The sequence below is a fragment of the Hippichthys cyanospilos genome, chromosome 20 (assembly GCF_059441005.1).
Source record: "Hippichthys cyanospilos isolate Australia breed blue-spotted pipefish chromosome 20, RoL_Hcya_1.0, whole genome shotgun sequence".
Taxonomy (NCBI): Eukaryota; Metazoa; Chordata; class Actinopteri; order Syngnathiformes; family Syngnathidae; genus Hippichthys; species Hippichthys cyanospilos.
In genome coordinates this window covers 309,294-322,852 of record NC_142388.1, presented here as the reverse complement: position 1 = coordinate 322,852, position 13,559 = coordinate 309,294, and the positions used below count along the sequence as shown (strand labels likewise).

Here is a 13,559-nt window from a genome sequence, read left to right as displayed (position 1 = left end):
CGGCAGAAGGGAAAAGGACGGCGGCGCCAGAAGAAGGCCGGAGCGGGCCGGGCCCAGTACTTGCGGGGATCCAGGCCGAGCCGCGTCAGGCGCCGGAGCGCGCTCCCGTCCGCAGGTGAGCGGCGCCGCGTCCGGCTCCCGAAAGAAACCTTTGAATATCGCCGCCTTCCAAGCCGACCTTCCTTCAAGTGAGACGGAATACCCTCCTTTCGGAGGGAAGGCGCCTTGCGGCGTCTTGCCGGATTCCCATTCGCGCTCGCCGACTGCCGGGCCGTCAAAGCGGAGAGCGCGAGGAAGGAGCTTGGGTTTGGACGGCGTTCCTAGATTTCTCGATACCTTTTTCTCACGCTTTTGTCAAAAAGCGTCTTTGGCGCCACGTATGTCTTGCGCGGTTTTCCATCCTGCGGCCGCTTTTGTAACGGCCTGTCAAAATAGCGGCGTTTCCTCCGCTTCAGAAATCCTCCCCGCCGCGCGTGCGGTTACCGCAAAGAAAATAGGTCCGAAATGGACACTACGCTTCTATTCCCAATTTCTTTCATCGCAGTGGGGCAAATTCAGTCAACTTCCGAGCGCAAAACCGAAAAAAATCCCATCCTTGAAATCCTTTCCAAAGCTCCCGCGTGCTTCCGACCCGAGTTGAGCGCACGTTGGGCCGTGCGTGCGTGTGCGTGTGCGCGCGCGCGGCTGCAATAAAAGGCACGGGGTCGGTTTGACTTGCGGGCGCGCCAAACGGGGAGGGCAAGCGGAGAAGTGGCGCCTTTCCCGGCCACGGCGAGCCCGGCAGGAGACGGAAGCCGCGAGACGGCCGAGTCCGTCTGGCGAGACGGCCGAGTCCGTCTGGCGATCCGGCCGAGTCCGTCTGGCGATCCGGCCGAGTCCGTTTGGCGATCCGACGCCTCGCGACCGCGGATAGCGCTCGCCGATGTCAGCGTGTCATGTAGCGCCGCCTCGTAGACCTCGTCGGCCTTTCCGTTTGCGGCGGCTGCTTCCCGTTGCTCTATGTTAGCGCGGGCAAAAGTTTTTGCATAGCTTCTCCTTGACGTTTTGCATTGACGTGAATGGCCTTTGTAATTCGGTCCTCGCCGAATTGATTTGAATCCAGCTCAAGGTCATTGGTGTGTTTTCGAGGCCGGAGCAAGCCGAGAGTTTGGCGGGCGCATATTCTTTATCCTCTGACAACGGACGGCCTTTATGCGCATTTTTCCACGTTACTGCCCTCTGCTGGCCATGGCGCGCACATACCGCTGAGGAGAAAGCATTGACGTCGCATTTATAGTCTTAAGGTTTTTTGGGGGCGCCTTTCAGGTTTTGTGCCCAGGAGAAAACGGGCGGCGGCAGCAGCTCATTAATCCGGGGGGGATTGGGGCGTGGGGGGGGGGGGGGGGGGGGGGCACAGGCAGGAAGCCGCGCCCCCTGCCGCCGGGCCACGGCGAGCACGCGTTACGGAGAGGCCCGGCGGGAGCGGGCCCGGCGACCCACGGTGCGCTTGCGCTCCCGCTTGCAGCCATGGACAAACAAGTGGAGGAACTGAGGCGGCAGCTGGACGAGCAAAATGTCATCAACCAGGAGCTGCGCACCATCAATCAACAATTGGGTGAGCCGGCTTCTTCATTTGTCGGCTCGTGATATTTTATTTCTTGGACTTTTTTGAAGTCTGGATGGATTCGCCTCCACTTCCAAAACGCCAAGCGTATTTTTTGTGGCGCTTCCAGAACAACGTCTGCAGGAGAAAGAGAAGCTGGTGCGGGAGCTGCGGGCTCAGCACCGGGACCCGGGTAAGCCGTCCGGGGACGGCCCGAGCCGGGCGGAGCCGGGCCTCACCCCGACCGTTTCAGAGCCGGAGCCCCCCGCCGCCCACGAGAGCCGGGCGGAATTCCGAACCAGCCGGGCGGCCGTCATCGCGCCGGAACCCATCCCCGAGACGCTGGACGTCCGCAAGTCCGGGGTGGAGAAAACGCGCAGGTATATCCTGGGGGAAGGGAGCCTACTTTACCATCCGCTCGATGGCGGGGAGGGAACGGCGTCGGGATTTCCCCGGGTAGCGTTACCGCGCACGCGGCAGGAAAACTCCTGACGGCGGGACCGCTGCCGTATGTACGTTTGCGTACGCAGCGAGACCGACCTGATCGTGGAAGCCATCCAGAAGAACGACTTCCTGAGCCGGCTGGACGACGAGCAGATCGCCATGATGGTGGACCTCCTGGAGGCGTCCGCCGTGGCCCCCGGCGCCGAGGTCATCCGGGAAGGCACGGAAGGCGACAGCATGTACATCGTGGCGGGTGCGAGCGCCGGCGAGCGCGCCCCCTACCGCGGGGCCGCGTGGCGCGGCGCCGCGTCACGCCGCCCATTTTCTCGGCGCCCTTAGCCGGCGAGCTGACGGTCACCCAAGCGGGCCGCGACCTCCGAACCCTGACCGGCGGCGACGTCTTCGGAGAGCTGGCCATCTTGTACAACTGCAAGCGGACGGCCACCGTCAAAGGTCGGCTCGGCTCGGCTCGGCTCGGTGAAAAAAAACCTGCTCCGCGGGGCTCGGATTTCCTTTCGCCGCTTTCCCGTATAAGAACTTCCCGCCGAGGCGCCAACAAAACAAAATCATACGTAATATGCGGCCGCGTCGATGTTTCTTTTTCTATGGTTGGTAAGGTATAGTCCCGTTACGGTACGGTAATTGCTGGCGCCCGCCCAACGGGAGGCCGACGCGTTTGGCCGCCATCTTTGCGCGGCGGGCTCCGTCAGAGACGCGCCCGTTGTCTCGGTTGACCCCCGGGAGGCGGCTAGTTATCCATCCGGGTGAATTCCTCAGTCCCGGCGCCTTCGGCGTCCATCCAAAAGTCGAGCCCCAGAACCAAAAGGAGCTTCCTGTTTGTGTTTCTGTCTTGCGCGCGCAGCGAGGACGGAGGTGCGTCTCTGGCGCATGGAGAGGCAGACCTACCGGACAATCATCACCAACAAGTCCAAGAAGAAACGAGAGCAGCTCCTGGGCTTCCTCAAGACGTGCGAGCGGCGGGCCGGCGCGCGCCGCCGCCCCCCTCCGTTTCCCACCTTGCGCTTTTGTCTCCAAAGGTCTCGGACTCTGAAGGACCTCAATGACGTCCAGTTGTCCAAAATCATCGACTCCATGGAGGAGGTGGGACCCCCTTTCCAGCGGCGCCATCCTTCCAAGCTCATAGCTCATAGCTTTTAGACCCGGGGCGCCACAAGACCCATAAAAAGCGGGCCGGACCCATAAAACCAGGCTCCAGATTGATAGAACTGGAAAACAACAACTTTGAACCTATTCAATCGTGTCCAAAACAGCACCGGCGCAACACCGCTGTTCGTCGTAAGATCGCAAGCAAAAATTCAGCTCCTCTTTACGCCGGACATTCGGAAATCTTCTCGCGGGGTTCTGAGAATGAGGTTTCGGGACGTTTGGAATGTTGACCCGACCCCACGTCGGCTCGGCCCGTCTTTGTTTCGGTCAGGTGAAGTACCAGGACAAAGACGTGATCGTCCGAGAGGGAGCCGAAGCCGACACCTTCTACATTATCCTGAAAGGAGAGGTAGCGGCGGCGGCGGCTGACTCGGCGCCGCCTGGCCACGCAACGTGCCGACTTTGCGCGCGTGTGGTCGCGCCGTCAGGTGCTGGTGACCAAAAGCGTGAACGGGCTTCAGAAGCAGATTCGCCGGATGGGGAAGGGCGAGCATTTCGGGGAGCAGGCCCTCATACGGTAACCGCGGCGACGTCGCTCACGCCTCAGCACGTTTTTGTCACCGGCGTCCCTCCCTCCCGATGTCCTCGGAGGACTTGGGGCGCCGGAAAAATCCGGCCCGGCTCCTTCGAACGTTGGCCGTACGTCGAATGTCTGATGTGAAACGCTACTATCCGCGAGCGGCCGCAAGCTTTTAAGGTCGCCGCGGGAACCGGGACGGCCGGCCGCCGGCTCCCGCGAGACACCTGGCCTTTCCCGTCTAACGCCTGCAACCTTTTGGGCGGAGCGCAGCGAAGCGCTGCGAACGGCCACCTGCACGGCGGACGGCCCCGTCACCTGCTTCTCCATCGACAAAGAGTAAGTGGGCCCGCGAGGCGCGCGTCCCGCCGAGCTGCTCGCCGTCCTTCTCGCCCTTTGCCGACAAACGGTCGGACGACTCGGAGACGCTCTTTAACACCCGGAGGATTCCAAACTTACTGAAAAGAAGGAGTGCGCCGCGCGAAGCCGTTACCGTCGTCCGGTGCTCATACGTATCGAATGCGCGTCGGTCGGGTCGGCGTTTCCGACCAGCTACGCGACGACCATAAAGCCGTCGTATTTTACCAGGCTTTTGTCAAAGTGCAGCGGGACTCTTCGTGTTCCTTCCGCCCGGCGCCAGGCGGTGGAAGCGTAGAGCGGAGGCGTTCTCGCGCTCTCTCCCTCTCGCTCCCCCTCCGTAGTTTCCACTCCGAAAGCCATCGAGTGAGATAGAAAGGTAGCGACGCGGAAAGAATGACGGCGGCCGTCCGGTCCGCGCAGGGTGTTCGAGGAGACCATCCCCGTGGAGCACTTGGAGCTGTTTGACGAGTAAGCGGCGCTCGCGGCTCCTCCGCGGGCCGCCCCGCCGATAACCGGGACGGCCTTCTTCTTCTTCTTCTCGGCCAGCTCCAAGATGCTGCAGGAGGCGGGGGCTCCGCCAAAGTCCAGGTGAGCGGCGGCCATGGCGCGGCCATGGCGCGGCGGGTGGGCGCAGCGCTGACGCGCCTGTTTGGGCTCTGCGCCCGGCAGCCCCAAGTCCACGCTGAAGCTGAAGGAGCTGGTGCCGGTCCTGTACCAGGAGGGCCGCTACCAAGGGGAGCCCGTCACCCTGGGGGTGGGAGGCTTCGGCCGAGTGGAGCTGGTGAGCGCTCGGCGGCCGGGCCGGGCCGGGCCGGGCCGGGCGGGCCTCCTGACGCCCCGCCTCTGTTTGCGCGCCAAGATGAGCACGGCCGAGCGCGCCAAGTACTACGCCGTCAAGCGCGTCAGCAAGAAGCGCATTGTGGACAAGAGGCAGGAGGAGCACATGCTCTTCGAGAAGAAGATCCTCAAGGCCGTCCAGTGCGACTTTATCGTCAGGTGAAGGCCGGCCGGCGCCCCGGCGCCTCCCTCTCGCCCGTCTGCGCGGGTGCGGGCGACCCGTCCTTTGCCTCTGAAAAGCGACAACGAATTCGGCGGCAAAGTAGCGAGCGGCGCTCGAGAGAATCGGGCGCCCGGTCGCGGGCCGCCGGGCTTCGACGAGCCGCCTGCCCGTGACGAGTCTTTTCCTTTCTTTTCTTTTGTCCCCCCGCCCGCCCGCCGGCCCGCCAGACTTCACGCCGCCTTCAAGGACACTCGTTACATCTACATGGCGATGGAGTTCTGCAGCGGCGGCGAAATCTGGAGCAAGCTCAAAGAAGTGTGAGTGGGGCGCGAGGGCCCCGACGGCCAACGGAGCGGCGCCCGACGCAGCGTCCGCGTTTGTGCTCAGGGGCCGCTTCGACGAGCAGATGGCCACCTTCTGCGCCGCCTGCGTGGTGGAGGCCTACGCCTACCTGCACAAGAAGAGCATCATGTACCGAGACCTCAAGCCCGAGAACCTGATGCTGGACGCGCGCGGCTACGTCAAACTGGTCCCTGGGCTCCCGCGCCGCCCGGCCCGGCCTTCCGGCCGCGGCCCGCCGCCTGACCTCCTTCCCCCCGCGCAGGTGGACTTCGGTTTCGCCCGGGAGTTGGTGCGCGGCCAGAAGAGCTACTCCTTCGTGGGCACGCCCGAGTACATGGCCCCCGAGATCATCAAGAACCAGGGCCACGACTTTGCCGTGGACTTCTGGTCGCTGGGCGTCCTGGTCTTCGAGCTCCTGGCGGGGAGGTGCGAGCGCCGAGCCGGAAAATTCGGAAGAAAAACATACATTCCATACGCGACGTTGGCTTTGGTTGGTTTTGGGGCCTTTGAATACGTGTGCGAAATAGGCACGGGGGCTCCCCGCTTATTGGCGCTTGTTTTGCATTTTTTCCTCGTACGGATTGGAACTTTTAAGTCTAAATCTGCAACCGATTGGTTCCACTCCAAAATGGATAGTTCCAAATAGAAAAGAGATGTTATTTAGACGGAGCGCTTTTGCGCGGCTGGCAAATTGTTGCGGGAAGTTTGCCGACGAAACCAGCGCGCGATCGATTCCATGTTGGTTTTTTTGGACTTTGCCGCAGCCCTCCCTTCTCCAGCTCGGAGCCGCAGAAGATTTACGCCAAGATCCTGGACGGGGCGCTCAAGTACCCGCCGTACTTGAGCGAGGCGGCCAAGTCCATCATCAGCAAGCTCTGCAGGTAGGAGGCGCGAACGCCGGCGAGCCGGCGAGCGCCCGCCCCGCTTCCCGCCCGTTTCCCGCCCCCTTCCCGCCGAGCTCCCGCGGGTTTCGCCGCAGACCCCGGCCCGGCCAGCGGTTGGGGAACACCAAGAACGGCATCAAAGACGTGCGGCATCACAGGTGGGCGCCCCCCCCCCCCCCCCCCCCGTTTTGCACTGGAAAGCAGCTGAGGCTTTTGCCGGCAGGTGGTTCGGCAACATCAACTGGCACAAGCTGCGCGTGGCCCAGCTGGACGCGCCCACCGCGCGCCTCATCCGCAAGGCCGGTTGCGCTCGGCCGCCGCCGGTTCCCCCGCTCGCCGCGCTCCCCGTCCTGAAGCTCCTCTCTCTTTTCTTTTTTTGGTTTTGCTCCCTCTCCGGTCTTCCCGCTCAGGGCCCGTGCTACGTCAATTTCGAGCGCTTCCCTCAGGACCAGACCGAGGCGGACGAAGAGTTCTCGGGGTGGGACCGGGACTTCTAAGGCCGCCTGATGTCGCCCCGGCGCGCTCGCGGCCGCTCAGGAAAACAAGCAAAGAAAAACAAGGGCTCGGCCTTAAAACTGCACCGACCCGTGACGTTTTTCTCCTGTCGCAGATGTTAGAAGTAAAATGCTGGCTTGAGATACAAGCGGGCGCGGTTGGTTCCATGTTGTGTAATGAGCAAGCGTGTCCACGTTTCTTAAAGTTTCTCGTTTCTCAAACTTGCTACTTGCTAGCAAGCCGTATCCGCACAGCAGCGCAATCAAAACACCCGCGGGCGTTTATATCGTCGTACCGCCTCCACGTACAAGACGCGCTTGGAATGCATTCATCCTTAATAAAAGGCTGCCCAAACCAAACGTGTTTCTGTAAGAGCTTTGAATTCAACAAGTTGAACTAGCTTGACCCGAGCATTGCGCTTGAATGCTTGCTTTTGCGCTTGAATGCTTGCTTTTTTTTTAAGCTACGTCTTGCGTGATTGCGTGCGATTCCCTGACGGAGGACGAGAGTCGATCTGAACAATTTAGAGCGTGCGGTTCGGAAAAGGGGTTTCTCTGGTGACGTCACCATCGAGCTCCAGCTGTGTATCAAGCTTTCTTGCTGCGGTTACGAAGTGCGATTGCGCACTCTCGCCACCGGGTGGTGCACTTACGATCTCGTTCGAACACCGAGAGGGGAACTAGGCAACTTTTCCACTAGGAGAACATATACGGTTTTTGCAATAAACAATTGGCCTAAATTCAGGTCGCAGTTTCAAACTCGCTCTTCAAAGTTGGCTGTTAAATGCGCGTTTAACAGCTCAAAGTTTCAATTAGGAGTCGGGCTAGTGTTTCCGAATGAGTAATACCCACAATGCATTGCGATAGCCGGGTCACAGTGCAAGCGCGACAAAACGGGAAAGCAAGCGCGCAGCGCAACGGGACCGACGCGCGCCGACGCGGGAAGATGGAGCACAAAACCGGGACCGCTTTGCCGCCAAAAAGCGCTTTTAACACCGGGACCGTAGTGGGTGGCCTCGAGCTCCATTCCGTGGCCTCTACGTTTGCTGCCGTGAAAGTAGTCGTTATCAGGGGCCGTGCGGTGTATGGGGCACTATCTGACTCAACCTTGGTCGAGCTGCATGGATAGAAGTCATCCTGGACTCATGAGGGAAGATATCTTTCTCATGTGACCGCTTCGGGACTTGGACGATAGTGCTGGATTTGCTGGCCAGAGAAGCAATATTGTGCACAGACAACTTCATGTTCCACGTTTATCCATTTGTGCTTGACTGATTTGAATCTTTCACTTTTGACGCCAGGTTTAATTTCGGAGCGCCTGCTTGGAATCAAAGACCAGAGCGGCCGACACAGACGGTTTGGCGCCCGCGACCTACTTCGACCTACGGCGGCCTACTTCGACCTACGGCGGCCGGCCTCGCTGTGGCGGAACCGCATGCGGCCGCCAGGGTGAGGGGTACGTACGCGACCACCCCGCGTCCGACTACAGGACAACGCACGCGGGGATGGCGGTCCGGGGCGTCAGGACCTTAATCGCGGCCCGGTCTTCTACGGAGGCTAGCTCCACTCACGCAACAGTCCATTCCGCCACACTGATCCGAAACAGTCCATTCCGCCACACCGATCCGCCCCCGATCCCTTCGGACTTTTCCCCTTTCCGACTCGAGCCTTGAAATTTTGACGTCCTCCGGTCCCGGAGGGCCGCGACCCGCGCGTTTTTTCCGGTTTTCTCCGGTTTTCCGGCGAGCGCTCAAAAGTTAGGTCAGCAGTCAAATGTCGTTAGGGCCGGGGCTTCAAATTGGGGTCGGCGGCGAGCGTTCGCTTTCGAACGTTTTAAATTGAACGTTGGGGGCCCCGGGATCGACCCTTGAGGAAAGCCATTAGGAAAAACAACAAGGCAAGCTTTAGCATATAAAAGATTTTATTGTAAAGGCTCGGAAAGTCAGCTGGACCGGAGCAAAGCCGGAGCCCGTACGGCGCTGTCGTGGCCCGAGTGCCATTTGCCAAAGGGCGCGCTTTCAAAACGGAACATTCGTAACATTCGTAACATTCAAAATGAGTCGGGGGCGCGCGTCGCCGACGAAGCTTGTGTGCGCGCCCTACGCGCCACCTTCCCAGTCCATCTGCCTTCGGAAAGCCGCGGCGTTCAGGCCCGGGGGACGGTTTGGGCCAGGCACCGCTAAAAAGCGACAGACGTCAGAAAAGACGCTTGCGCGTTGGGCACGGAGCGCGCGTCTCTGCGCGGTTTTCCGGATCGTCTATCGGCCGTTTTTATTTTCAATAGTATTCATGGTAATGCCGTGCTCGTTTGAGTAACGCGTCAGCGCTTGGCACGTGGCGAGCCGCGTTCCTGGACGGCAAGGGGTGGGGGGGGACCAAAGGTGTGAGGGGACGCCTTGTGAAACGTCTATTTGCGCTTGGCCGCCCCCTCCCAGAACGCGGGCGTCTTTCACGCACGACGGCGGCCGAGCGGCTAAGGCACACGCGGCCGATCCTGTCAGTCATCCGGGCGGAAGGGAAACAAAGACGCCGACCTTCGTCGTTCAAGGCGGGTGATTGGCTTTTGCTCTCTGCGATACCAATTCATTTGAAAATGTTTTTTGTTAGTTTATCGCTCGCTTTTTCGCTGACTTTGTTCAACATTTGGCCACACTTAATATGTACGTTCTGTTGGTTTGCTAGTCTTTTTCCCTAACTGGGTATGCCAAATGATTTTAGCTGTAGTCCCCAATACGTACTTAACCGCGTTTGTAAGAATGTTGACTTTTTCGGAAAATAAAAAAGCCTTCAAAGTCAACTTTTTGTCCAGTTTCCCGCCCAAGCGCGCGTCCGTCCCCGGCCGCGTCGCTAAGAAGGAACGCGAGCCGACCCGTCGGCTTCCGGGGGGGGCGGGCGCCGCCTCAAGAAAGCCGGCGCTCCTTTCCGAGCGGGGCCAGCCCCGGCCGGCGGGCGTCCAGGAAGAGGTCGGCGCCGGGGGCGTAGTCCCGCCGCTCCTCGCCCAGGTTGGCCGACAGGGCCCGCCTGCCCGGCGTCAGCTCCCGGCCGGCGGAGGCGCCCAGCTCGGAGGACAGCTTGCGCTTGACGGAGGCGGCCCGCTGGAAGCGGTCGTAGATGTCCACGCTCAGGCGCCGCCGCGTCTCCTTCAACTCGGCCGACACGTTGGCCGTCCACTCGGCGGCGTGGGCCCGGAACTCGCCCACCTGCGCCCGCACGGCCGCCGGGTTACCCGACGACGGTTTTCTTTTTCATCGAATGGTTTGGCGCGACGCTAAGCGCGCGTGCGTACGAGGCTTCAAGGCTCAAAATGAGCGCGGTAAAACAAACTGTAAATAAAACCTGTTTTTGAAAACGAACTAAAGTCAGGATTCGGTCCAGGGGATGGATCTCGGTTACGAAGTGGATATTTGATTACACGGCGGCGCCGTGCGGCCCAGGTACTGCACGTACGTGGCAGCGAGAGAAAAATTGACCCGGCGTTTGGCCCGGCTTCCAAGTCGGCCTTTTGACTCGGATTTGAGAAAAACGCCGCTCCGAGTCCACCAACCCCTGACTTTAACGGTCTAATTGGCGGCCGTCCGGTTAGAAGGCGCGTTGTTAATACCAGGCGGCCCCCTTTTTTGGCCTACCTCCTCCTTGGTCTTCTTGGAGATGACGCGGAACCAGTCGCCGATCATGCTGAGCACGGCGGCAAAGTAGGCCAGACCCACCAGGATCCAGAACCACACCGCCGGCTTGTAGTACTTGAGGTACTCGGGACTCTCGGACCCCCCTGCAAGTGCACGGCCGCCGTGTCGGCTCATCCGAACTTTTTGTCTTTCTCCTTGTCTAACGTCTGATTCTGAACTGGGCCGGTAGGCGCCAAACGGATCAAACAGGTAAAGGAAGGAAAGACGCGGGGAAAATCACTCGAAAGAAAGAAAGGCCGAGGAACCTTTTTCGCCGGCGACAAAGTCGCCGAAGCCGATGGTGGTGAGCGTGACCACCGCGAAGTAGGTGGCCTCCAGCGCGCTCCAGCCCTCGATGTGCTTGAAGATGACGGCCGGCAGCGCCACCAGGAGGAGGCAGCCGAACAGGATGAAGAGCAGCGTGGAGATGACGCGGATCTTGGTCCGGCTCACCTTCCGCTTCTGCCGGCGAAAAGCCCGTCACCCCACCCCGGGCGGGCGACCCGCGTGCGCCGCTCGGGCCGACGTCCCACCGCGATCGTCTTCTCCGCTTTGGCGATGCCCTTGCCGAAAACGGCGCCCAGCTGGTCGCCCACGCCGGCCAACAGGAAGCCGAAGAGGGGGATCCCCATCAGGGCGTAGACCATGCAGAAGACGCGCCCGCCTTCCGTGCGGGGGGACGTGTTGCCGAAGCCTGCGGAAGCGAGCGAGGCCTCGTTACGAGGCGACGTTCGGTACGGGGACCTGAACGAAAAAGGGTCGCTCGCGCGCCGGCTCACCGATGGTGGTGATGACGGTGCCGGCGAAGAAGAAGGACGAGCTGAGGTCCCACAGACTGCTCTGGTTGCAGGAGTTTCCCCACGGGTTGACGCCCGCCCGCACGGCCGCCGCCACTTGCTGGCCGGATCCAAGGATCCGGAGAAGAAATCAAAGGGCGGGATACGCTAACCGGGCCAAGCGGCCGGAACGGAAACGCGGGCGCGCAGGGCGACCTAACGCCGCCCTTGCGTTTACTGGCGAAGAGTGCCCCCTGGCGGCGGGTACAATAGCGGCAGATAAACCGCAGCGGACCATGAGGCCGAGGGTTCAAAGCACGAGAAAAAAATAGCAGCCCGCCGCCCGGCTTTCGCTCCCCGTGGCTGTTTAAGGAGGCGTTCCGGCCTGGAAAATGCCCCGGGGAAACGCGGGCCTCGAGTGAGCTTTTTTCTTTTGTCCGCGGCCCGCGGAAGCGATCGACGCCGGTCGGCGACGGGGGCTTCGGCTTACCCCGACCAGCTCCTCCAGCTCCGGGGCGTCCACGCAGCCGTGCCGGGCCAAGAACTCCAGCTTCTGGGCCAGGATGGCCATCTTCTGGGAGCTCTCGCGCGGCTGCTCCAGGGCGCGGAAGACGGTGGCGCCCATCACCAGGTAGAGCACCACCAGGAAGAAGATGGCCGTCACCGTCTTCCAGCGCATCACGCGCCCGCCCTCCCCGCGGTCCTCCTCGCCGCGCGTCGGCGCCGGCGGGGCCGAGAACGACAGGCGGGGCCGGGGCTCGCGGGCCGCCGACTTGGGGTCCAGCAGGTCGGGCGCGGACACTGCGGGCGAGATCGGGCTCCATCTCAGCACATTATACACGTGGATATAGGCGGACGGATGAGGGCGCGGGCGCGCGAACGGAGCGGCAAGTAAAATGAATGACTTCCGTCCGCGGGTTTTTGCGGGCGTAGGAAAAGATGAAAACGAGGGAATATTTGGCGCGCGCCGGTCCGAGCTGTAGGTCGCGCTCGGCCGTTAGACGCGGCGGCGGCTCATCAAAGATTCCAAGGCGAATATTGTTGCTGGCTCGCGTCAGACGGCCAAGCGCAATACCGCCCCCCTTCCAAAAAGAACGCGAGGAAAGAAGGAAGAGAGCCGCGGCCATTCACATAACGCTCGTTCCGGGGTAAAGAATAAGAGCCAAGTTGAAAATCCATCAATTCGGGCAAAACACATCAAATTTGACCGCAAGAAAACGAGCCGACGCAAAAGGCGAAAGCGGCCGAGCTCCGTCGGCGGACGAGCGCGCGAGAGGGCGGGCGCCGCTCACTCGTCGAGCGTCTCCTCCGCCGTCCCTCGCCGGACGGCAACGATGACGATGTCGGCGGCGACGCCGATGCGGGCCCTCGGCCGCGCGGCCTGGGCGGGCTGGGCGTGACGTTCCGCGCCCGCCGGGAGCTCCGATCCCATCTGCCGCTCTCGCCGACTGGCTGGCTGGCCGAGCGGGAGAGAGCGAGAGAGAGAGAGAGAGAGAGAGAGAGAGCGCGAACCCATTTGGAGAGGTTCCGCACGTGCAGCGTTCCCTCACAGGAACCGAAACGCGCAACGTAGCCATTCAACTTACCTTCCGGTTCCTTTTTTCAACGTCTTTTTTCATTTCACACTGTTTGTGGAAGGTGTTGCGTTTGAGACCCCCGGGAAAGCGCAGATTTGACGTCGATCCCGCTTTTGTTTTTGTCGTTTCGCGCCGTTTGTGGAGGGTGTTGCGCGTTGAAGCAGATTTGACTCGTCATTTGTTTTTCTCTTTTTCATTTCCCGCTGTTTGTGGACGGCGTTGCATTCCAGACCAACGGGAAAGCAGAAATTGAACAAAAAAAATCAAAAAAGGACTCGCCGTCTTTTTCGTTTCGCTTTGTCAGGTCCGGGCGGCGGCCGGGAACTAACGAGCGGGAAAATGAATCCGAACGACGTGAGCGTAAGGCGGCATCGTGACTCGTCGGCGGCGAGGCGGAGGGGGAGGGGCCGGTTCCCGCGAGTCGAGCGCTCCCGCTCGGTCCGAACCCCGGTAACTCCGCGACGTCCTTTCGGCGCCTTTGAAAAAAGTCGACTTAAACGGCCGGCGAGTCGAGACGGCGGCTTGAATTTCTCGCGCTTAAGACGTCTTCTTCGTTTGCCCGCCGAAGCGTTCCAGGCGCCGACCCGGAAGATATGTTTGGGGGATGAGGACGTGCCGAGGTTGTTCCGAGTAGGCCTTTCCCGACAGGAGGAACGGCGGGCGGCGTGTGCGCGAAGGCGAAGCCCGCCACGCGGGGGCCCTTTAATATTGGCGTCCAAAGCAGCAAAAGGAACGCTCTTCCCCTCCCCTC

General features: G+C 61.2%; 2 protein-coding genes across 4 annotated transcripts; one reads left to right on the top strand and one right to left on the bottom strand.

The window, feature by feature from the left end:
• prkg3 (protein kinase cGMP-dependent 3) lies at nt 1-7,150 on the top strand. Its single transcript, XM_088403386.1, has 22 exons — nt 1-115; nt 1,505-1,594; nt 1,713-1,775; nt 1,836-1,962; nt 2,113-2,279; nt 2,366-2,479; nt 2,889-2,994; nt 3,064-3,127; nt 3,465-3,542; nt 3,622-3,710; nt 3,984-4,049; nt 4,491-4,538; nt 4,617-4,658; nt 4,740-4,851; nt 4,930-5,066; nt 5,298-5,387; nt 5,458-5,599; nt 5,675-5,838; nt 6,177-6,293; nt 6,392-6,454; nt 6,520-6,595; nt 6,707-7,150. Exons 2-22 carry the CDS (start codon nt 1,507-1,509, stop codon nt 6,791-6,793), a joined length of 2,040 nt encoding a protein of 679 aa, XP_088259512.1. The 5' UTR covers nt 1-115; nt 1,505-1,506; the 3' UTR covers nt 6,794-7,150.
• A 1,543-nt stretch (nt 7,151-8,693) lies between these two features.
• On the bottom strand, nt 8,694-13,093 carry LOC148406762 (potassium channel subfamily K member 2-like). 3 transcript variants are annotated; one of them, XM_088402646.1, is made up of 8 exons: nt 12,818-13,093; nt 12,524-12,687; nt 11,722-12,032; nt 11,235-11,352; nt 10,989-11,149; nt 10,722-10,917; nt 10,417-10,559; nt 8,694-8,969 (listed from the first exon to the last, which is right to left on the bottom strand). In XM_088402646.1, coding segments are annotated over exons 2-8 (963 nt in total). In that variant the 5' UTR covers nt 12,525-12,687; nt 12,818-13,093; the 3' UTR covers nt 8,694-8,936. The 3 variants fall into 3 exon arrangements, with proteins under 3 accessions (XP_088258772.1, XP_088258770.1, XP_088258771.1); XM_088402644.1 differs by having other exon boundaries at nt 8,694-9,990; nt 12,818-13,088; XM_088402645.1 differs by lacking the exon at nt 12,818-13,093 and having other exon boundaries at nt 8,694-9,990; nt 12,524-12,733.
• Nucleotides 13,094-13,559: the final 466 nt, after the last annotated feature.